Below are 26220 nucleotides of genomic sequence, written 5' to 3' on the forward strand. Positions count from 1 at the left end.
TCAGAAGGAAACATGGGTAGACTAGTTTCGATCCCTATTTGCTAAAGATGACGATAATAAACCACCAACACCAGAGGTGACGACAAAAAGATGAAATAAATATTGAGGAAGAAGAGGTAAAGGAAGCATTAAGGAAATTAAAAAATAGAAAATCACTAGGAGAGGACAGAATACCGAATGAACTCCTAAAGTACAGATGACCAAATCTGACCAAACAACTATTAAAACGAATCCAAAAATAATAGAACAAAACAGAATTCCTCAAGAATGGAGATCAAGCATCCTAATATCTCTCTTCAAAAAGGGAGACAAATCGGACCGGAAAAATTACAGAGGAATTAATTTATTAAACATAACACTAAAATCACCAAAGTGATAACAAATAAACTGAATGATATTATAACACTAGCAGAAGAACAACAAGGTTTTAGGTCGGGAAGATCATACACCGACGCTATATTTATAATTTGGCAAGTGCGAGAGAAATCATTAGAATACAACAAATCGGCATGTCTCAGACGTCATCTAAGGGGTCAGCAGCAAGCCCTAGTGGGAGTCTTCCGTTGCCATGAAGGTTATCTGAGAAATATTCAAACATCACAACACAATTTTAAGTAAAATGTAAGACATATTAAATTCTGTACCATCTAAAGGGTTTCTACCCAAATATTTAGTGGTAACTCATGTGCCCCGAGTAACATAACACTGATGATGGGCTTTTAGTCCGAAAACGTTTTGTGATGTAACCTGAAATAAATTATATATCTTTTATAAAGGATTTTAAATACACTTTTTAAAATAAAGAACTTATAAATTATTTTTTGTCTAATTTTTTGTCAATTTTACATATTCTGCATTTTACTATTGGGTTACTCTCTCTTCTTCTATAGCATCCCTTCCTTTCGAACCTTAGACGTTCGACGTCCGATCTGATGCTTCGTCAAATCTAAGGTCTTCCATAGGTTTTAATTTTTCCAGTTCTGTTTCGATCTAATCGTAAAATTGGTTTGTATGTTGCGAACAGTCTTATTAAAAAATCCCGTCTCCTCCGCTTCTTCCTCTTCGTCACCCTTTTTACCTTCCGGATCATCTTGTTCTTCTTGTTTAACGTCAGATTGTAACTAATTTAGGTTTAGCCGAATTTCTCTATTACGAGCTTTAAGGATTTTCTCTCGTTTTGTTTCCCACTCAAGCATAGAGGTCACCAGCATATTGTAATTTTTAATGAGAGTAGAAAGATTCTCACTGAGTTCTATCAAGAATGCAGTACTGTTTTGATTTCCAATAGCAACAAGTCTACCCTGATCATGGGTTTTTAAACAATTTAACCATTCTTCACATACTCGTAGGCTTAGGTTAAGCTTGTTTTTGGTGCTGTAGAACATCTTACACATCGAATCTCATTGTAAAATAACACCATAATCCAGGCGCCATCTGTTAAAGCACATTTATGAAAACCAGTTCATGCAATACTGCTCTCGCTACAATCTTCTATCCAGATTTTAGCAGTCCAGTCACCAATGGAAATTCTTCAAGAACACTGAGTTTCATTGGAGGGCTACGATTAGTCCCATATGAGCATTTGGAATTCTAGCCACCATTTTCTCTATTGCTGTTTTTTCCTTTCGATTTCCAAAAATAATAGTACCCTGTACCGTGCCAACCATAAACCTTGTTGGGATGGTTACTTCGTATTCTAGAAAAACAAACACCTACAGCTTTTCTTTTCCAAAGAGAACTGTTCTTCTTCTTTGGCATAGTCTAATATAAGGGTCACTGTGAGCTCGGACATTTTTTTGATACCCCACCATTTTATTTCATTATCGCTGGATACACTAAAAAATTACGTTCCTGTCTTGGAATGGATCCAAAAAGCAGATTTTGTACAGGGTTAATAAAACTATTCTCTCTGACACTCACTTCAACTGATTCCATACCTTTACGCACATCCCATACAGCTACTTGACCTAAAATTCACCGCTAGCCAAAATATGCGGGTCCTTCTGGTTATATTCTAAGCATACGATATAATCATCCGGTTTTAAAATATACAAGGGTCTGTTTAAGTATGTGGATTTGAAATATCAGATTGCAAAAAGATATAGCCAGATTGGTTTGGTTATCTGGAGACCAAGAAATATGTGCTATAGGTCTTGTGTGGCAATGATATATCCTGAAAAACATTAACTAATCTGGTTGAGCTGATTACTGAATTTATCACACAACTTTTTCTCCAAAAATGCGAATGCCACCTCTCACATCCACCTCCAAACAGATCTGCCCAGGTCTTAGTATGTGAGTTATTTTAAGAGTCCTCTAGCAAGTACTTCTCTTTCTCTGTTTTTTTTTGTATTTGGGATTCTTGCTCTTATTTTTGCTCCTACCAAGAAGTGGTATGAATATATATTAGCCTACCGATAAGTACGTACATTCGTTAGATTAGAGAAGTGTCTGGTTTCTATTAGGATGTGATCTATTTTATTTTTTGTTGTTTCATCAGGAGAGGTCCATGATACTTTATGGATATTCTTGTGGCGAAGGTAGGTACTTCCAATGACCATGCTTTTGGAAGCTACAAATCTTATTATTGTATTTCCATTATTATTGTTGATGTATAAGCACGGCATTTTTCATGTATGGTCTAAGGTGTATGATAATCTACAAACATTGTATAATAATATGTATATAACATGTATTTAATTTTTTTTATATTTATACGAACGAATATAATAAATCACTCTATTGCAAATATTCTTGTTTTCTTAATTTTGATCATTATTAATTAGACAGATCAAAAAATGTACGCACAAACATACGATCTAGGGTTAATACATACTTTTTAAATATAGATTTTACCATATTTAGTGAATTAAGAGTATTAATCTATATTTTGTATATGTTGGGCAAGTGATTAAATATTTTTGGAGCAAGATACATGGCAGATGTCTCTGCTATTGATTTCTTGGTATTTCTCAATTAAACATGATAATTTTTCGACTGTTCTAACAACCATTCAAATTTCGTCATTTTGTGTCATGTGGAACAATTTCACCCAATCATGTCAACATTAGACTGATAATTGCATTCAGTGCAATTTTCAATCCCTATGACAACACGATCGAGTTTGACAACTTCCTTAAAATAAATTTCAAAATATCACGTTTCGGCAATGAGAATGTTCAAAGTATAAATGTAAGTATATAAGTGTAGAAGAACAACAATTGCTAAAAATTACTGGTCATGGCAATCAGAATTCTATAAAACCATACTTGAATCTCGATCAAGAACACCACAATAAGATTATAAATATTATGCGTGGTAATAGATCTTCTATAGTAGAGAACAGCAACGAATCTAATGTTAACTTAAATTTTAATAATTGTACTTTCACTAACTGTACTTTTAATAAATAAATGTTTCGTTATGTTGAGTTATGATTTTTTTTTTTCGAAAAATTATCCGCCGAATATCCCTCGGACATTGATGAATGCCTCATAATTTCATGACAAATTTCTCAAGCTCGTTGCTTGGTAACAGCACTCACCCTTCGGCTTCGTGCTGTTACCAAGGAACGAGCTTTCGATTGTCATGAAATTATCTCGTCTGTTATCAATGTCCTAGGGATATTACTACTGATAATTGGTTTTAGTGCGAGTCTCGTAGTGATGAGGTAAGGTACGCAGGATATGATTATGATTGTATGTGTACAGTAGCAGGGAATATAAAGTTGCCTCGTATCCATAATGTTAGTATCACAGAATAATAAATAAGAGGAATATGTCATTTTTTTTTAATTTTGATTTTCAATATTTTTTTTGTAATGTGTCCTTTCTTTAAATAAGTTTTTTGTACACCGCTCCACCTAAGAATTCCATATCTAATTCTAGACTCAACTAGTGCATAATAAAATATTTTAAATCTATTTTAAATTAGAGAAATTTAAACTTTGGAACTATTTAAAGCTCTCAAACACTTTGTTAATTTATCTATCTGGACATCCCGTCTTAAATGAGAGCCGATTTTTATTCCAAGATACTTTATAGCGTTACTTGATTTTATAATTATTTTTCCCTTCGTGTTTTTAATTGTTATAGAACTATAAGAAGGTAGTGTTACTTTATAACTGCAAAACAGAACAAAAAACGTTTTTTCGTAATTAATTGTTAAACCTTTGTAATTAAACCATTTTATTAGTTTGAGCATATCTAACTAAATTTTATTCTTAAAATGTTCCCAATTGTCTGCGCTACATAAAATTGTAGTGTCATCGGTATAACTTACTATCTTCCCCTCAGTATTGAGATTATATAGATCGTTGGACTGGATATTGAATAGTAGTGGTACTAATACTGTACCTTGGGACACACCGCACGTTAAGTGAAGTTTATTACTGTTAATATCATTTACCCTAACGATGTGTTTGTTGTCCAAGTAAGACTTATGTAAATTATGAGCAGTGCCGCGTATTCCACTATTTTCTAGTGCTTCTAATAGTTTTGGATGGCTTACAGTATCGAATGGTTTTGCCAGGTCTAGAAATACACAAGTAAGTTGGCTATTGTCAATTCGATTATATATTTCATTGGTGTTCTATTATTGCGTCATTTGTCGAAAAATCTTCATGGAATCCAAACTGCGAAGACGATAATATGTTGTGCTTATCAAAGAAAGTTGTTATTCTGATTTTAAGACATTTTTCAAAGGTTTGTGTTAAAGTGATAATTAGTGACATTGGGGTGTGGTTTGTCAAACTTCTCCCTTCTTGTATATATGAATTACAACTGTTTCCTTAAATTTGTCTGGACATAGACCAGTTTTAAATATTAAATTCATTAGTTCCCCCAACAGTTTTATGATTTGTTTTCTATAATTCTTATTGTTTCTGCCCTAGTATTGTCAATACCGGGTGATTTTTTCTTCTTAAGTATTTGAATAATTCCCTCAAATTCACTTTCAGAGACCGATCTTAAATACATATAATGCATCACGCTGTTATATTGTGGGAAATACGATGTCGGTGACGTTATATTCTTGGCATAAGTTTCTCCAATTTCTGTAAAATAACGAGCAAAAGAATTGGTGATAGTTTCACCATCTGTTACAGTAGTTCTTTCTTGTGTAACTATTTCTATAATATTTCTTTCGGTTTCTTTACCTGTCAAATTTTTAACAATATTCCACAGGTTTTTGAAAATATTCTTATATATGAGTGGCTCAGAGGCAAAGGTGCATAACCCCAAAGATTTTCTTTTACTGATTAGGCTTAATAAGTGCTAATAATTTCTGTAAAAATCGTGTGCAGAATCAGCCTAAACTTAATTTTTATTGGTATGGTGTCTATATGTATTAGTTTTAGTCTTTGATCTTCAGAAAACGCTTCCTACTCCTGAGTTAAGTACAGGTGTAATTTATTATAAGAGATAACTGTGGACATATAAATTGGGACATCCATGATGAAGTCACAGAAACAGGACACGTGTATATCTGGCCTGAAAATGTCGCATCCCTAGGAGCTCAAGAGATAGCTTTATGTTTAATAAACCATCTTGAGGTGTACTTACCTGACCCAACCGAATATCTAATTTTGTATAGCGATGGTTATGGGGGCCAGAATCGGAATATAAAGATGGCTTTAATGTTAAGAAATTACCTTCAAAAGTGTAAATTGTCACTCAAAGTTATAGAACAAAGATTTTGTGTAGGTGGACATAGTTTTAATATATGCGATCAAGATTTTGGGTTAATTGAAAAGGAGAGAAAACACCATGATCGAATTTTTGATTCCGATGATTGGGTTTCCATAATTCAATCGGCCAAAAAAAGAAATCCAAAATTCTAGGTCAAAAGATTGAACTCACTGGAGTTTTTTAGTAGCAAGTCGCTTGAGAATAAGATAACAAATGGAAAAGTTAGGTACTATAACTGGCGAAAAAGTTAAATGGCTTAAAATTCAACAGATAAGGTGTCTTAAAAACGAACCAAAAAAATTTATGTAAAATATTATAGAGTACAGAACATGGGCTTGTTTCATGCGGTTGATTTAAGCAAGAAAACCAAAGGCTGCCCATCATCATCTACTCTAATGTACAACTCAGATGTTCTGTATCCAAATGGGAGAGCAATAACAAAAGAAAAGGAAAAGGATTTAATGGACTTACTTAAGTTTATTACGCCTGAGTTCCACAGCTTTTATTCTGGATTGAAAGATAGTTCTGATGCATTAGATGAGGGCTAAGAAGAAGCAGTTATACATAAAAATTAAAAATACGCACAAGAATAAGTTTTTAGCTAATAAGTTGAAGATTTGTTTTCTGTTTATCTTAATTTTTGTTTTGGACAATTTACTTATTTTAGTTTTCTTTTTGGCAAATGTGCCTAAACATAGCTTTACACACAAGTTTCTCTAGGAATATATTTCTTTGTAACGGCAAATGTGCCTATACTTTTTGAACACAGAATTAGAATAATAAAACTTAGGTTAGATTTTTCCTTAAATTTTGTTTTAAGACATTAGCTTTTCCTTTAAAAAAATAAAGTGTTACATTTTTTTTATCTTAAAAATTGTATTTTTTATTTAAAGTTAACTTTGGCATGATTTATCACAAAATCTCTTATGTATTTACTTCATTATTACATGCAATTCCAAATGGACACCTCTATTTTTAATTAATGCTACTATAATTATTAATAACAATTACATTTTTTTATACTCCTTTATAAAACAAAAGAAAATCCGAATCACATTAATGTATGTTAGCAACTGAATGGTATAATTTGGAGAAAGCATTTGATGACAAGGTTTATTATAATAGAAAAGGCCGATAACCTTCAATGCTACAAATCCGTGCACGCGAATACACATTAATTAAACAACAATAAATCGAGTAATAGAAAAAGCAAAACATACACAGTGCTACAAAAAAAGTCATCATTACGCATGGATTGTGAGACAAATTGATTTTAAATGGGTTTCATGTCAAAAAGGAAGTTTTTAGGAAAATGAAAGTTTATAGCGACAATACTCCAAAGTTTTAATTAATTTATAATTAATCGAAATTGTTGCTAGATATGTATAACGTAAAGTTTGTGTAAAATGTCTTCCGGGTTTATACGTAAAATAATTGAGCTAAATTTTAATATTTTTGATGCTCTGAGTTCAAAAATGTCTCTTTTTTTTGGCAGCATGTTTAATTTTTAATAGATAGCTTTGGCGACAGGCTAATAGTGGCCTTTTATAGAGTAAAAAAATAACTTTTAACTAAAAATTTCACGTTTGTTACTTGTCAATAAAAAAAAAAACAAAAAACTATGATTTAGGCTATTAAGGTCGTGGCATATTATCATGCACGTTGCGTTTCCAGCACGTAGTGTTTAGTTTCCGAAAAATATATTTTAAATTGTTTTAAATATGAACAATTCACACAGTCAGAAACGTAGCGTTTCAGACACCTAACGTTTCCGTTCAGTATATTCGAAAACAATATTTTACTGATGCCGACCGCTACGTAACGAGTCGTAACCGGTTGGTACGGATAATGTGAATTAGATGTCCGTCGTTTTCCCCTCGTTGTTTATTTAGGTATTTGTTTGATTTTGACACACAGTATTTAAAAAACTAATTTTCGAGGCTATTTTGTTATTTATGCATTGTGTTTTCATTGCTTTGTGACAATTAAACACGAAAGTGATAAACAATTAGGACTTTTGCACGGAAGTGATACCTCTTCTTTTTAAAAAATACTCTTTGGTTTGATAAGTACGGCTTCGTTAAATGTAGTATTTTATTTTTTAACTAAAGATGTAATTAAATTCAAAACATATACAAACTGAATCCTATTTAATCTAAAATGTCCATAATATTTTTCATCGTCATCAATTAATTATTTGTATAAAGTTCAGTATTCACCTTCCTTTTTCCTTTCTCTTAGCATTGGATGTACCTTCTTTTTACTACAGTTTTTCTTTCTTCATCGTTAAGTAGTAGAACAATTGCACATAATTTTTGTCGAGAAAAGCGAGATCATATCTTCACCGAACCAAACTGAAACCTTCTATGTATGAAAATGTGAACGCGCAGTCCAATTGCTGGACTCGAAACGCTACGTGCCGGAAACTATACGTGCACGATAATATGCCGCGACCTTTACCGTCCACTCGTCAGAGACGAAAAGATGAAGAGTGTAGTTTTTTATATTTTGTCGCAAATGAAGTTTCTTTTTAGCATCTATTTCTTTTAGGACTATACTTGAATATTTCCATTGAACCCTATGTTCATTTTCTCATGTGTGTTTACATATCGCACCCTTGCTTCAAAAGTGACACAACTCAAAAATGACAGCATTTGAGTTATCACTATAAACATCATCTGTAAACAAACCCACACAAATCATCAAAAGCATTTCAACTTGCATTCAAAAACTTCCGTGAGATGGCGACTGGATTCGGTTTTGATGATTTCCCACTCGGCATTTCCCCTGCAGCATAAGTGTCACAATGTTAGTTGCGTGCCTGTCTTGGTCATTGTTATTAGTCGCACTTACTACTAAAATCGCACTATTTTTAGTTGTGTCGTTTTTGATGATTTATTTTGTATTTTCTGTTGACAATATTTTGAGTTAACACAGTTTTATTGAAAATTTGTGAAGAGTGTAAACTGCATTAATTGAAATTGGTTCACTTTTGTAAATTAAAGTGAGTAAAACATGCGTTTTTAATTTGAGTTATGTCACTTTTATTGATGTTATTTGTAACGAGCACAAAAATAAGCAAATAAAATATTTTTATGTTGGATTTTTTTTGCTAACGAAGTCGAAATAAAGTTTAGTTTTTTCCGTGTTTTATCTTTTAATTTTATAGAAACTATTTTGACGTTTACGACCACAAATAAAGCAATAATCATGGCAGTAATTAGCTTGTTCTTACCGAATCAGAACAAAATAAACGTGACAAAATGTAGGTTCTATTCTTTCTGACAACATTTTAATAAATAAATCAAATTTAATAAATCAACTCTTAGGTACCTCCGTACAATTATGGATCCCATCAAAAGGCGAACCACTGCTATCCTTAAATTGGCAAAAGATATTATTATTCAAGAATAGAACATAAAAATAGAATGGGGGGTTAGACAAGGAGACCCAATGTCACCTAAACTTTTTAATACGGTGCTAGAACATGCTTTTAAGAATTTGGATTGGATGACAAAGGGAATAAAAATAGATGGAGAATATCTAAATACATACTTATAATAGCTGAAGATCTAGGTATGGCAAGAGAGATGGTACAGGAACTCGTTGTGGCTACAGAAAGTGTAGGTTTAAATATAAATATCTCGAAAACAAAAATCATGACCAATTTGGTACCCAACCAGAACATCAGTATTGGTGGAAAAGAAATAGAACTCGTAGATAGATATAAATACCTGGGACATGAAATTATGATTGGCAGGGATAACCAGACTCATGAACTGAAGAGAAGAATCGGCCTTGGGTGGGCAGCATTTGGAAAACTGAGAGAAACTTTTAAAAGTGAGCTGCCCACATGCCTAAAGAGAAAGGTATTTGATCAGTGCGTCCTCCCAGTCTTGACGTACGGAGCAGAAACACTTACCTTAACAAAAGCAGCAGCTACCAAACTGAGAGTCACGCAGAGAAGAATGGAGCGGTCCATGTTAGGAATAACTCTGCGAGACAGAATAACCAACGAAGACATCAGGAGAAGAACCGGAGTGACTGACATCATCGAGAAGATAGCCAGACTAAAATGGAGATGGGCAGGACACATAGCCAGAATGACAGATGGGCGATGGACAAAGAGGTTATTGGAATGGAGGCCAAGGGAAGACAAAAGAAGCGTCGGTCGACCACCTACAAGATGGACTGACGATTTAAGAAGACTCGATAAAAACTGGATGAGAGCGGCGCAAGATAGACGGGGTTGGAAACATGAGGAGGAGGCCTATGTTCAGCAGTGGACTCTTGAGGCTGGATGATGATGATGATTATTATTCAAGAGTCCTTAACAACAATAGATGACACAGACAAAGAAAATGTTGTTTCTATACATCTTTCGACCGCCAGTCATGGCCACTGCAGCAATATAATGGATAATCACGGAGAAAATAAAGAAAATCTGTATCTAAAAGTTACGTCGTCGCCAAATCCGTCCAAATCATGTCTTTTGTTGTAATTTTTTATGAACTTTTTAGCTTCGTAGATGGCTGGATGGTTTCCCGCACAATTTAGGCATTAAATCATGTTATCGTTTACGTTTATTGGACACTGACTAGTTTGGTGCGTTTCTGTGCATTTTACACATCTAAAGTTGCGTTGACAGAAATTTCTGTGCAACCCTATCTCTGGCAACGAGTGCATTGGGGTATGTATCTTCTTATATACAGTTGTTCAACTATTACACTCGTGTTCATTAACAACAAAGCTAACTTTAATAATTTGATATAATTTCCCTTTTAACGTCTTTTTTACTGCATGGTTATTTAAAGAAGAAGAATTGGGTGACCTAAACTCAGGTATCTGGACCATGTGCAGGAGGATTTAAGGGAGATTGCAGTAAGGGGAGGGAGAAGACAGACACTCGACAGAGAACGATGGAAGAATGTTTTGAGGCAGGCCAGAGCTCACGAAGGGCTGCAGCGTCAACTGATGATGATGATGATGATTATTTAAAAACTATCATTTCATTGGACTCTATGATAATTACTCCATTTATTTTATTTAGTCGTGTAGAATAATCGTAATTTAACAATATAACTAGTTCTCGAAATATATTAAAATATCTTCCTGATTTGATTATTATAGTAAGACTCAATTTATTTTTCACCTGACCAACTCTCTATAACTCCTGAATCTTTTCGTCCGATTTCTCTTACTTGTACTATCTGTAAACTTCTCTAAAAAAATGATAAGGGGCATTTGATTATCTCCAGAAAAGCAATCATTGACAAACTTTCCTACTATAATTTAGATGGTAATATTCTCTCATTTGTAAAAAACTTTCTAACTGTAAGAACATTTGAAGTCCTTGCCAATGGTAAACTTTCTCAATGTCTTTCTCAAAATTAAGGTGACCCTAAAGGATCTGTTTTAAGTTCAGCTCTATTCATTCTTGCATTCAACGAAATTTGCAGGTTCTTTTCTGCCCCTATCAAATATGTTCAATACGCTGATGACCTAATCATTTACTGATATGGTAAATCTATTACCACCACATGTAAACTCATACAAAGTGTAGTAAATCGACTTCAAGATAGATCTAATGAATTAGGATTATCACTCTCTCAGAGCAAAACCAAATTAATAAAATTTTCCAGAAGGATTGTCACTCCCTTACTCCAAATTTTATTTAACAATTCTTCACTTTCTGTTGTTAATCAACGTAAAATTCTTGGTTTGATATTTGACTCCAGATTAAATTGAAAGAATCAAATTTCTGAACTTAAATGAGGTGCCAATGAAACTACTTTATTAAGAGTCTATAAAGCCCTCATCTGATCTAAGCTCGACTACGGTAGCTTTATCTCTTCCTCTGCCTCTCAATCTGACATAGATTAATTAAACTCTGTTCACAATAGCGCGCTGGGTTTATATCTAGGTGCTTTTTACTCTAGTCCTATCGATAGTATATACCGTGAATCCAATGAACCTCCTCTTACCCTAAGACGACTATTTCTTCTACTTTCGTATGCTGCATCAATCATTTCCTAATTAATACAATGCCGTCTTGCACTGGTGTTGGCTGTGCAGTAACCACTAAACATGAGCTTGTAAGATCATCTCAGTTACCCTTAACATGAAGCGTTTACACAGGTGAACCATATAGTATTCTGTTGGCTTTTAAATGCATCTTCCATCAAAACAGACATATTGCCATTTGTTCAGATTCTCTTTCATCTATCCATTCAGTCAATACAATTTTCACTGACCACTCATTAGTTCAAAACATTCATGACATATACCAAAATCTCTCTGTTCACGATATAACAGTCTCTCTCATGTGTCTGCCTTCTCATACTGAAATTACTGGTAATGAAACAGCAGGTCATTTTGCCAAAGAAGCTACCAACCACAATACTGGAATCACTCCAATTCAACTAGCTAACGATCTCAAACTTGTTTTCAAAAAGTCAGTAGAGGATACTCTCGGCAAAACTTATAGCAAAAGAGCTAAAAAAATCTTCATGATCTCCAACCGTTTATTGGTCATCTCTCCCTGGACTTCCTACCTAGAAGAGAAGCATCGACTATTAGAAGACTCCGAATCAACCTCACCAAACTTACCCATGGTTTCTTGACGTCCTCTGAAACTCATCCAACTTGCCACCGTTGCAATGTTTACGTGACTGTAAAACACATCTTCACCCGACTGCAAACAATTCACCAACCTGTATAAAGCATTAGACTTGAAACCTAATCTTAAGGAGATGTTCAACAACTCTACACAGATCACAAAAACTATACAGTTTCTAAAAACTGCTCAACTCTACTACAAGATTTAACCTAATAGATATTAGTTAAAGTGATATAATTATTCTTCAGCCCAACTGATAGCGTATGCAGACGATATTGCACTGGTTACTAGAGTTTTAAAAACCATGCAGAACATAATATTAATACTAGATAAAGAAGCAAAGGAAGACCAGCCAAGTCTTGGATACAAGGTGTTATGGAAACCATGAAAGATAGAGCCATTGATGAAGACACCTGGAGAGATAGAAAAAGATGGCGATCGAAATGCGGGAAGCGGCAGAAGCTGTAGGATCCCCGCTTATATATATATATATATATATATATATATATATATATATATATATATATATATATATATATAAGAAGCAAAGAAGAGAGGGCTAGTAATAAACCAAAGAAAGCAAAACGAAATACCTCAAGTGTTCAAGAGAGAATACGAACATAGAGAAAGAAATTAAGCTTGGTGCATATACATTTGAAATAGTACACCGTTTCAAATACCTGGGAGTGATGGTGAATGACAGAAATGATAGAACGGATGAAATAAATGAACGCATCCTACTGGGTAATAAAACCTACTGGAACTACCAAAAATTCCTGAAAGAAAATCACATTAGTAAGAAAACCAAATTAAAAATTTACAAGACTGCAATCAGGCCAGTGATCACCTATGGTGCAGAGACGATGTGCCTAACACAAAAAGATGAAATGAGGTTTAAAATCTTAGAGAGAAAGATAATTCGACGAACAATGGGACCGGTGAGGATAAGTGTAGACGAATTTAGAAGATTAACCAATGAAGAAATTAAAGAAGTCATCGAGGGTGAAGACATAATTAAGTTCGTGAAGACGCAAAGGCTCAGGTGGCTGGGACATACAGAAAGAGCTAACCCAGACTCTAAGCTAAAGCGAATAACTGGATGGAGACCAACAACAAAGAGACCAAAGGGGAGACCCAAAACAAGATGGAGAGATCAAGTCTTAGGAGACATAAAGAAGCTGAGAATCTACAATTGGAAGGAGCGCTGTAAGGACCGGAAAGAATGGAGGAAAATTGTAGACAGGACCAAGTCACACACGCTGCTATAATAATAAAAAAAAACAACAGCGGACTGATTCTCCGCAATAAATAAATCAGAGAGCCCAAAAGAGCGGCAAACACTCCCCCAGGAGTGAATAAGCCATGATGACGATGATGATATAATTATTATTTCTTTTCTGAAAACTATACAGTTTCTAAAAACCGCTAAACTCTACCAGAAGATTGAACCTAATACACAATAGTTAAATTGATATAATTATTATTTGTTCTCATTATTTATTTTTTTCCATAGCTAATGTTAAAGTGTTGCTATAACAACTGTTTTGAGTAAATAAAGTATCACTTTAACCGAAAGGGTAGATAAAGTGACACTTTAACAGCCAGAGTGATAAAATGTTTTAACTTTTTTTTATTCAATAAAATTTACAAATTCAAACACATTAAGGATTAAAAACAACTGAAATTTTACAATTAACATTATTAGAAATATCTATTTTTGGAGCATCTCAACTTGTACTCGTTTGCTTAAACACTTGATTCAAGGTACTCGAGGATTGATTTTCTGGTCCGCCAAGTATACACTTGGATACAGCAATCTTATTGCTTATTGACTTTTCAATGTAAGATTCTGCAACAGATGACGATTTCCATCCACCTAAACGTTTAACTTTTACTAGATCAGCTCCAGAATTTGCGAACATAGTAGCTGAAGAACGACGGAAACAATGCCCCGTGTACATTTCTGAATTTGCAACACAATTGCGATTTTTGTGCTAAAAATTATAATTTTTTTTGAAATTCTATTTTTCACCTGAACTTGAAGTCTTGCTATAGAAAAAAATGTTGTATTGCACACGACGATAAAATCGCATTATCTTCTCAAGTATAATATTAGCGTCTCGACTGACGTCTCGACGCTAAAAAACGCTCTCGAAGATAAAGTACAATTTTATCGTCTTGTACAATAAATAACTAATATATTTAATATTATTCTTGTACCAATGGCCATAGTTGTCGAGGTACTTTATGTAAATGAAAAAAATATATTTTTCTCACTAGGTATACAATAAGCGATGTTATTGTTCATAATCGACAACATTTATCAGCAATTACATTTTCTTGTAATAATTCCCACCCGAAGAAAAAAACTTTTACTTTTTCTATGCATGGATAATGTAAATTTTATAGAATAAATGCATGCTCAATTTCTTTGTGAATAAGTGTATTCGTTTGACCAGCAAAACCTAATAATTAACATCAACTTTTACTATCCCATGAAGACTATTATCGCCGCTTGAAACTAATTGATTAATATCGATCATAAGTCTTCAAAATGACATTGAATGCGTGAAGGTATTTGAGTGAGAAACATTATAAATTGTTAAGATTCTAGTTTATTTATAATCTGTTAATTTAGTCAAAATCGAAATATTTTTTTCCTTCAGCGAAAGTACAGAATGCATAAATGAAAATAAAGATCGTAACATAGGGTCACCAAATAAATTTGAAAAAACAGGATACATTCAAGGAGGAATTGAGGGCGACACTCTCCAGCTATAGAGGGTCAAGAGGACCTTCATCGGACGTAGTTGTTAAAATATCCTTTTAGCTGATTAGAGCAGCGGCGTAATTACAATTCAGGGGGCCTGGGGCAGAAGTGACCGGAGAGGCCCCTCTCCACAATATAAGAAAAAGCTAAGACTTACCTCCATTATAGAAACTACCTAAAATTTATACCTATGCTATGCTAAAAATTACTTTTAATTGAATTAATCTGGTTTTGTTTTATTCATTATCCAAATATTAAAACAAGGGTTAACATTGATAACACAAGCATATTTTCTCAATATTCATACTTTAATTTATTTTAGAGTTTTTACTTACCAACATTTTTTTTCTTATTTTTATTCCTGAAAATTGTTTGATTACGCTGTCGAAGTCGATGTTGATTGCTGCTTCACGTTTAATCGAGAGCATTGCCAAATTATTTAGCCGAGTCTGGCCCATCGTGGATCGTAAATACACTTCTCCAAGAAATTAACGCACCGCTTCAATAAATCAATTTTATTTGTAAACAGGCAAAGAATAAAAAATAAAACTTCAGCAGATTTATTCAACATTTTATTAGTAACTATAACAATTTGTCTAATCATCAGAAAATGTTGAAGTACAGGAGAAAAAAAAAATAAATCGGAAAATTCTAAAAAAGTAGTGATAAGAAAAGTAAACTAAAATCTGAAAAAAGTCTTAATAACCAGTGTTTTTCACCTCTACTACATATAGCCTCACATTGTTGGCACACACTTAAAATTAATTGCCGTATTTCATTTTGGTCTAGTTCTCTCCAAATCTGGATCAGCCTCTCTCCCACTTCCTGTAAGTTGTTTGGTTGGATCGGTGTCACTCTCAATCGCCCACCAAGGATATTTCAGAGATTTTCAATAGGATTTAAATCCGAACTATGTGCTGGCCATTCCATAGTATTAATTTCTACCTCTTCTAGATAATTTCTGACGATCTGTGAAGCGTGAGGTCTGGCATTATCTTGCATTAGTAAGAAATTTTCACCGATATAAGAAGCGAATGGTAATACATGTTGCTTCAGGAACTTCAATATGTACCTTTCAGCTGTAACAGTTCCACTTTGTATGAAGACTAGGTCCGTATGTGCGGTCAAAGAAATACCACCACTCACCATAACGGATCCTTCACCAAAAAATGTGGTGTGAGAAGTTACACTGAGCATATCGTTCGTTTCGTCGCAACACACGAACACGTCTCGTTATTGTACAAACAAAATCGGGATTCATCAGTAAATAGCACTCGTTCCCAGTCAGCCTCTAACCAATTAACGTGTTCTCTGGCAAAATGTAGTCCCCCCCTTCGATGCTCTGCAGTTAATAGAGGACCTCGGGCGGCAATCCTAGGTGTTAAGTTGTATTCTCTCTTCATTTATTTTTGCAGCTTTTTTATGGTGGCGAAGTCTTTTGATTCCATTAACAATTTCTTGCTTATCGAATTCTGTGTCACAATCATTGAGTAAATACTCGACCTGAAAATTTTGAATTTTTCGATTACAGTCTCTATTCTTTACATCCTAGTTTGAAGTTCTTGGTGTAGCTTGTCTAAACATTCAAGTATACATCTTTTATTTTCATTTTCGAGAGATAGTCTGGCATCTTCGGCTGTCTCTCCAAGCATTATCTGCTTAAAACTGTTTTTTTCAAGGGAGATTCCAATTTCATCACATTTCTCCGAAGGAAACTGAAGAGCCTTCGTGACCAACTCATATGACTGTCTTCCAAAAAGACTTTCAAACTTCGGAATTTTATTACGGCATTTTCAAGGCTCAAACACTCCGTCTGTAAATAACACTTTGGACTGTCTATTTCTTGCAAAATGTACCCCCATAAATGAATGAATTCAAGAAATTTGAAATTAAAAAAATTCGTATATAAGTAATATCATAGGAAAGAAAATTGTGCCGGCAATATTCTCGACTGGTATGAAAGTTTGTTACCTAGCAATTTTCGCGAATTAAATTTTGACAGTTAAATCACAAGACGTCAGTCGAGCAGTTTACAGCCTCATTGCCTTTCAAAGCAAGTTTAAATGAGCAAAGGCGAAAAAACTTTTTTTGTGCTCAATCGGGGGTTTCCTCGTACCAAAGCACGCCGTTGTGTCCTTTAAAACATCTGAATGCCGGTTTGCATAAGTAATGACTTTAGACCTGGAATTGTTCGTTTAACTTAAATTCCAATACGAAACTTCCCCTTGGGTTAATTTTTATTTATTTATTTTTTTTATTTTTAAATAAATATTTACAATCTACTCATAAACAGTACATTGAGTAATTAGTAAATGTGATGACAATATTGACTTGATTTGGGACAGTGCTCCATTTTCACCTGTAACCATGTAACCAGGTCTTCTCTCTAAGTCATCTTCAGTCTTCGTTCCTCCATTGGTAGCTAATATAATTCACATATAATTTGGCTATAGTGCCTTGAATTTCGAATTTTGGCCTTGTTGGCTTGAAGTGATATGACATCTTTTATGGTTGGTACTCCTAGGTCATTGTGGATGGTTGCATTGCTCACATACCAAGAAGCGTTAGCTATCATACGCAGTGATTTTAGTATGACTTTGTAAAGCAGTATTTTGTTCTCCAATGCTAGTTGTGAGTTTCTGCCAAAAAACCAATTCATTTGTTTTAATTTTATATTGAGTTTTTTTGGCATTAATGTGTTACTTCCAGGTGAGCTTTGGGTCCAAATGCAACCCAAGATAATAGGTATGTCAGCAGTAAAGATTAGGTATAGGAAGGGAACGAGGACTTTAGGATAAGGTACATATCGCTAGGCAGTAAAGATTTTAGTTTATATAGCAAACCATTGTGCCAGACTTTATCAACAGCCTCTTGAATATCGAGAAATACTGAGGCACACATAGTCTTTTCTTCCAAACTTTTTTTGATTTTATTTACTATTCTCTGACACTGTTGGATTGTTCAATATTTTTGACGGAAACCAAACTGATGGTCGTGTATTATGTTCTCGAGTGGTACAATTTCGCTTATTCTATTCCGCAGGAGTCTTTAAAATATTTTGAATATAAGGGTAACAAGCTTATAGGACGATAGGAAGAAGGATCTGTAGGCAATTTATCTAGCTTTCTAATCATTATAATATGAGCATATTTCCACTGGATTGGAAAATGGCTTACAATAACTGCATCATTCTATTGTAGATAATAGTAAACATGAGAACTGCTTTCCTGGGTAGATGTTTTAGGATTCTACCATCGATTAAATCGTATCCTGGGGCTTTGTGAGAGTTGGTACTTATTAATATTATTCTGCAAACCTCAAGTGAGGAGAATGCTTTCATTGGAGGTGATAGTTGGCAGGGTGCATCTAGATATTCGCTAACTACACCATCATTTATGTTTTAACCTAAATTTTTTGTGTAAATGCTCTATGATATTGTAACTTTATATAATTTAGCAAAAATAGATTACCAATATATTTCATAATACTTATTTAATGTACATATTTGTAATATTAAATTTACAAATTCTATAAAAAAAAATAAATAACAAAATTAAATACTTGTATAAATTTTATAATAAGAAAAATCTACAAGAGATATGTATTATACATTTACAATATTTCTTTGTAGAAGGAATAAATAATTCATCAATAATATATAGTGTTGACATTCATTGTCAAACAAAACTTGATCTTGCTTTAGATCTAATGCGTCTGTGATTCTTTTCGTAGTTTCTTCGCATGTCTTCGAATTATAATTCGTATTTCGTTTTGGGCCTCAATACTGATTTAGGTTGCATTTTGGGACTATTTGGTGGCGTATAATCTGGTTCAGGAATATAGGGCATGCCGTAGTTGTACATATTTGGCATATTTGGTACAGTCGGAGAAGGAACGCTACGTGGAGGAGATCTTCTGCCAGGCGCTTGTGCCTTACCGATCTTAGCCAACCTGCTTCCGTTCGAGGTGGGTCTTCCGAATTCGTAGGGGTGCAATGGATTCATTGCGCTATTGCTAAGTGGATTCATACCATTTGAACCTCTCGGTGCTTGACCTGGTGTAGGGCTAAATATGCCTTCCTCTGAGTCGAATCCTCTGTTTTCGAAAGTGTTGTCTATTTGTACGTTGTCATAAAGACTAAATGGTGATTGCCTAAAACAAACAAAATAAAAAAAAATATTTTAAGAATGTAATGGTCCAGGATATGACGGTTCGCTGTTCAGAATTATTTCTACTTTTGTGGATTTACTTGAAATTTTGACAGTAGGTAGAAAATATCTCAATGATAATAAAATACTCTATGCCAATATGTGCTTTTCCTCTAGGGGTGGTTATCACCTCCAAAGTGGTGTGCAAGGATTGTACTCCCAAAATTAAGAATTTGATTGGAATCTCAACACGATGTTTTGGAGAGCGAAGTTCCATGTACTAAGGACATTACTAAGCAGGCCATGGACATGATACAACAAATGAAGTACCTTCGAAGTGAGCTGGACTCTTTGAATGGTTCTTTTCAGGCAAGCTTTAAAAAACTTAAATCTGAAAGATATAAGAGTGCCTCAAACAACTAGTCCCATGGAACAAAACACAACAGACCATTCAGTGAAATGATCGAGAGACAGAAAAGATCCAACAATATTATGATTTTTAATATGCCTGAGTATGGTAAGAATGACTATTTAAACAAAGCTGGATATTATCTGGATTAATGAACTCAGCCATTGATATTTTTGAGGCTACACGAATTGGAAAAAAGAACAAAAATGACTATCTATCAATACTCAGAAACAGAAGTAATATTGACAGGTCATTAAAGATTTTTATCGATTTAGATCTCACCCCACCAGAGAATCGCATTAAACACTAGTCAAGAGAGTTCAACTTAAGGAAAGAGAGAGAAAAGATCAACTCCTAGAATAATGTCAAAAAACTAACACAGTTTTCACCTGGACTGTGAGTTTATTTTCAAAATAAAGAAGGTCTAAGAATGAAGCTTGACAGTTTATTTATGAATGTATTCCATTCTCATTACAGTAGGGGAGAGTGGGGCACATTCGGCCTGGGGGCAGATTCAGCCACTGCAAATAAAATTTTAAATAAGCAGAATTTCGCAACCAATTTTCGCTAGAAATGTGGCAACAATCCATCTTCACTTTAGTTGTTGGTATTTCTGCAATAAACAGTGTCCAAATATTTGTTTTGTTTTTAAGTTTGTTTTTTCAAGCTAAACGTAAGTTTTTAAAAAATATATATTTTATGTGATTTAGTGGGCCTGCGTAGCGCAAGCGGTAGGATGCTTGCCTCGCACGCCGGTGGTCCGGAGTTCGAATCCTACCGCCGGCAAGAACAACTAGACATTTTTAAAAATGTCTATAGGCCCCAGGTCGACTCAGCCTGAATAAAATGAGTACCTTGGGTAAAACCAGGGGTAATAATAGGCGGTTGAAGCGTAGCACTGGCCATGTTACCTTCCTTGTATACCGTAGGCCCTAGATATAGCAGACTACCCTGCTATACTCCCAAAGCCGCGAGGCGGTATAAAACGGGAGACTATTATTATTATGTGATTTAGTTAGTTGCTGTTCACATATTTTTGTAAAAATTTGCTCATATTAGGTTGAAAATCTCTAGTTTCAGAATATGCATTGATATAACCTCTAACTTTGACCAGAAGGCCACAATAAATTTTTCATGCTTGCAAAGTCAGGTGGGGTACTTTCGGCCGGCCTAACGGGGTACATTCGGCAGTGGCCGATTGTGCCCCACACTAATTTAGTAGTAGTTTTAGTGATTATTTTGATATTTTTTTTGTATTGCGGATGGTAAGAAAGTACCAAAATAAAACAGATCGAGCAAATATAAGTGAGCAGCGCATAAAAGATGCTCTACAAAATGTCTTTTCAAGAGATATGTCCCAAAGAGAGGCAGCAAGAACGTTTAATTTAAAAAGACAAACTTTGCAAGCTCGCATGAAAAAAATATTAAGAACAATGACGGTTGAAGAGTTTTTACAAAAGTTGACGATGATGGATACGAGAGCGAAAATGTCATAGTAGGTTAGTTGATGGTTCTTGTGTTTTAAATATTTTTTTGATGTACTTGTTTGTCATAGATGAATAAATATATGTTTTTTAGGCAAGTACGCTTGTATGAAGTGTATTTTCTTCCTCGCAAGAAGACATGCTAGTGGATTACAAAAAGCAACGTTCTAATATGAATTAAGACTTAATCTACGAACAAATAAGATCAATGGTTTTTGACTACGCGAAGAATTTACCAAATTGCAAATATCCAGGGAGCTGGGATATAAATATTAAGGCAGGAAGAGATTGGTTACTTGGCTTTATGAAAAAGCACTCTAATTTATCATTAAGAAAACCGGAAATCACGAGTTTGGCAAGAGGTCTCGGATTTAATGCTACCAGAGTAGAGAAATTTTTCCAAAATTACAAGACAGTGTTACAAAAATATAATTTTAGCCCTGATCGAATCTTTAACTTGGGCGAAACAGGTGTAACAACAGTCCTACCCCCTCCCAAAATTGTAGCACCAAAGGGTAAGAAGCAAATAAGTCTAGTATCGTCAGCCGAAAGAGGTGAACTTGTAACAGTTGTCGGGGTTATAAGCGCAATAGGAAACGCATTATAACCGATTTACATATTTCCCATGGTAAGCAATATCGAAGACTATTTATATGAGGCACCGTCTTTAAGTGTAGCATTTGGAAATAAGTCGGGGTGGATCACTAAATACCTTTTTATTAAAACTCTGGGGCACGTTGTCAACCACACAAAATGCGATAAGGAAAATAAAATATTATTGCTGCTGGACAACCATGAGTCGCACACTAGTCTAGACGCAATACTTTATACACAAAATCATGGGAATAGTAATGCTATGGTTTCCTCCGCATACTTCCCATAAACTACAACCACTTTATTTGTGAGTTTATGGGATTTTTAAGAGTAAATTTTCTTTTTCCTTAAATGAGTGGTTGATAAATAATCCGGGAAAAACTATTGCTGTTACAAATATCCCAAAAATTACAAAACATTCATTTTTAGAGACATTTTCCCTGAAAAATATTACAAGCTCTTTTGAAAAACCAGGAATATGGCGCCTTAATTCACAAGCATTTAGCGACGCAGATTTTGATGCCACTAAGGTCTATAAGAATGAATCAAGACGTGAAAATATCTCAAATCAAGATGCAGATTTTGAAATAAATATTTAGCCATCTACTTCAAAAAGTGTCGGCGTAGTCCGTAATGGCTCTGTACAAGATAATAATGAAAAGTGGGGATCGAGGGCGACGAAACAGTTCCGAGCAAAATTCTAAGTCCTGAATATGTAAGATCTTTCCCAATAGTTGAAAAAAGTCAAGATAAAAAAAGAAAAATTAAAGCAAACCAAGGAAAATCTAGAATTTATACAGAAACCCCTGAAAAACAGCGATTGGAAGAAATAGAAAATGAAAAAAAAAGTGAAATCAGAAAAAGAGGACAGTAATCTAAGAAAGAAGCAAAAATTCTGAACCAATAGGGATGAACAAGCAAAGAAAGCAAAAATCCAAAAAATTAAAATAAAAGTTTTTTATGACAGCTCTAGCAGTGAATCGGAAGTGAGCATTTTTTGTGATGACTCGGATGACAATGAAAGTCTTGCATCTTTTGAATCCAGCGAGGAACTCATAAAAGACACTTTCATATTATTAAAATTTGAACTGAAAACAACAATGTTTATTATGTTGAAAATGTGGTTGAAAAAGTATCTGATTCTGAATATTTTGTCAAATATTTGCGGCGCAGGGGAAATTTTAATAAATTTTATTTTCCTCAAATAGAGGATACAGAAACCTGCGAAAAATCAAGTATTCATGCCAGACTTACCAAATTATCTAAATCTCGAAGAGATTCGACGGTGACATTTCACTACAACTTTGAAGGAATTACGGTTAAGTAAATATCATTGTTAGTTATTAGTTAATAATGTTTTTTAGTTCATTAGTTCTTTTTTGATGTGCTAATTTTCTTACTTTTTCATATTTTGTACGTTCAAAACAATGATAACGTTTCTTTTAATAAACTGTTTAACTTGTAACAATGCCGTTTCTATATACCTTAAAACATTGCGGCCCAAAGTGCCCCTTGGCCTGGCTGATTGTACCCCCACTGGGGGCACAATCAGCCAGAGTGTAATATATATATTTTATTTATTTATTAACAAAAAACTAAAATATATTCAACAAAACTGTTTTACTTTTTAAATGGACAAAAGTATAAATTTTACTTTTTTGTTTTCAAATTAAATATAATGAAACATTTTTTGTATTTTTTTACCTAAAAACAATTATGGGGCCGAATGTGCCCCACTCTCCCCTATTATCATATTCAACGAGACTTGGTTGACATGTATCTATGCCGATGAAGAGCTGCAGTTTTTTGACCTTAACATCAATGAACAGAACTGATCGTTCCAGGGAAACAAACGGAAAAATAATTTATATGGAAGACAATTTTTCTCTTACACAACGTTAAAACAAATTGATGCAACAAAAAAAGATATTGTCTACCTAGCATTTATTACAAATATTTAAATTATAAAAAAGACATGTTCTATGAGGCACTAGACCGAGAGTACGATGAGTGCCCAAAAAATGATATCAAAATAATAGCAGGAGACTTTAATGCGAAAGTCGGAAGAGAGAATATATTTTCGTTCTTCAAATTATATCTAGTGTGTCATGCTATATCTAGTATGTATTGATCGATCACAAAATTAACAGATTTCAGTATAATGTGCGGAATATTTCACTAACTATTAGAACTATCGAAAAAATAATATGGAATATTCTTTATTTAATTATCAAATTAATTAGCCAATAAGTTAATACTTACCCTGATTGATAGGCATTTATAGGTGAAAGTAGCGATCGCCGGGGCTAAAAAACAAAAATATGTAATTAAAATTCATTTTACTATAATGTTCGATATGCAATATTACGATGGTACCATAATATGATGTCATAGCGATGTTTCCATAATATCAAATCCCGGAGATGACTCCACAGGAAAGGTCGAAAGCTCGATATAACAAAATTCGACACAGTCCAACTAAACTAAATGACTAAAAAAAGTTACTTTATTTTAATACGAAATAAAAAATAAATGAAATGTTCTTTTTATTTAAATCTACATTAGTATTTTATACTTTTCAACTTTGTGAAATATTTAAGTTGGTATCAGAATAGTAAGGGTTACAGTCCCAAGCCGTAGGTACAAACTGGCAGTATGCATATGTTACACACCTTTTTCTTTAAGTTTACAGGAATGGAGGTGTTTTTCAAGATATACGCTAGTTGGGCCAATGGGCCATGGTCCATTATAATCGCCAATGTCCTTAGGAATGGGACACGTTAAGAAGAAGAAGATGCTAGTTTACCGAAAGCGGCCCATACCAGTTATGTTCTTCTTTTAATTTTTCCATCCTGATTTAGTTTTTTACCAGTTTCAAGACATGTTCCAATTATAAATAATGTTCAACATTATGTATGGTATGCTTTTGTATTGTTAGATACAAGCATAGATACATACAAGTTAGATAGTACACGTTCAAGTAGAAACGTTGCTAGAGAGTTAGATAACAATGACTATAGTTAGAATAACTAGCACAGAAGTATTGTTTACTAAAGTTAGCGTCTGGATTGTCATTTTAGGAGACTACATAATAAGTTCATTTTTTTTAAGGGCAACTTGAATAGTAGAGTATACCTCGATTTGTTACATAATCATGTTCTTCCCGCTATTCTCAAACTTCCTGATGTAAATCTGGAGAATGTTTGGTTTCATCAAGACGGCTGTTCAGTTCACAATTCTCGAATAATTAGGGAGTACTTAAAAAATACTTTCCCGAATCCAGTTGTCAGTGGAACAGGCGATATTAAGTTGCCTGCGCGATCTCCAGATCTTACACCTATGGACTTCTTTTCTTGGTACATTTAAAAATCATTATCTTTGGAACATTTAAAAAGCATCATGTACGATCATCCTGAGGCTAGAGCCCAAAATTTTGATGAATTTAAAAATGGAATAAGAGATGTCTTCAATTCTGTTATAGCAGAAACTTTTTCATCTGTCCGTAGAAGTTGTTATGAAAGAACTGGGATACTGTTCCGCCATAGAAGGTCAAATATTTGTAGGGCATAAAGAATTACATACTTTTTATTTTATTAGGAATTATTTTTTATTTTCTATATTTAGTATATTTTTTGTTTTATCTTTTTACCGCTTTTATTTTCAATTCAACCACAAAAAATTGTTCACATTATTAAAAACCGATACAAATGCACTGCTTTATAAAGGTCAGTGTATTTTTATTGAGTTTATGTTAAAAGAAATGAACCGGGCATACGTATGAACACAAAAATCGACGAACAGAGATGTATACCCCATACATTATTATGTGTTACTAAATGGTTTTCGTTTTCTCGTTTTCTGTCTGGGTGTTGGACGGGATCGGAGAATTACAATTAAGTAGATTTAATAGGCAATGTTGCAGATTTTAGCTCTGTATGTAGTGTGTAATATCTAATCCAAAAATTAACGCACTGTATATATGTATATATATATATATATATATATATATATATATATATATATATATATATATATATATATATATATATATTATTTGACAAAATTATAAGCCAATACCACGTTCATTACGAGTTTTAACTAGAAATAAAAAGACTCACCTTCCTTCTCTGTCGACATACAGAAACGATTAAAACGATGACCATAACTACATTCAATATCCATAATATGTATCCTCTTGCAGCGACAGACATGACGATACCTAACGCCGTATATTCAGTCTGTAAGCTTTCTGCGGCCTAAAAATAAAATAATCTAGAGATGTGTAATAGTAAAATCGCAAAATGGTCCCTTAAAAAAGCTCCGATTATAAATGTTAAAGCAAATATACAGACAAATGAATTACCCAAAGTTTCCCATTTACCAGTTGTTGTATTATATGTTAAAGTATATGTATATATTGTATGTACAATAAACGCAAACACTTACATTTTATTTGATCACAGTAATTATGACGCAAGTGTTTCAGTTGGCTACCTTGAAAAGTTTTAA

The 26220-nt window shown here is 33.8% G+C and overlaps 1 protein-coding gene and 1 pseudogene across 1 annotated transcript in view; both read right to left on the reverse strand.

Annotated features, from left to right (window-relative positions):
- Positions 1–1121: 1121 nt before the first annotated feature.
- On the reverse strand, positions 1122–15534 carry LOC140451298 (dynein intermediate chain 3, ciliary-like; annotated as a pseudogene).
- Positions 15535–18551: 3017 nt separating this feature from the next.
- LOC140451299 (uncharacterized) overlaps positions 18552–26220 on the reverse strand; it is a gene marked incomplete at its 5' end in the record, with an annotated part of 33281 nt that continues 25612 nt past the window's right edge. Inside the window, 3 exons of the mRNA XM_072545046.1 lie at positions 18552–19228; positions 23974–24017; positions 25830–25967. Of these exons, the coding sequence (XP_072401147.1) occupies positions 18829–19228; positions 23974–24017; positions 25830–25967 (582 nt within the window). The remainder of the gene's footprint in view (positions 19229–23973; positions 24018–25829; positions 25968–26220) is intronic.

The sequence above is a fragment of the Diabrotica undecimpunctata genome, chromosome 9 (assembly GCF_040954645.1).
Source record: "Diabrotica undecimpunctata isolate CICGRU chromosome 9, icDiaUnde3, whole genome shotgun sequence".
Taxonomy (NCBI): Eukaryota; Metazoa; Arthropoda; class Insecta; order Coleoptera; family Chrysomelidae; genus Diabrotica; species Diabrotica undecimpunctata.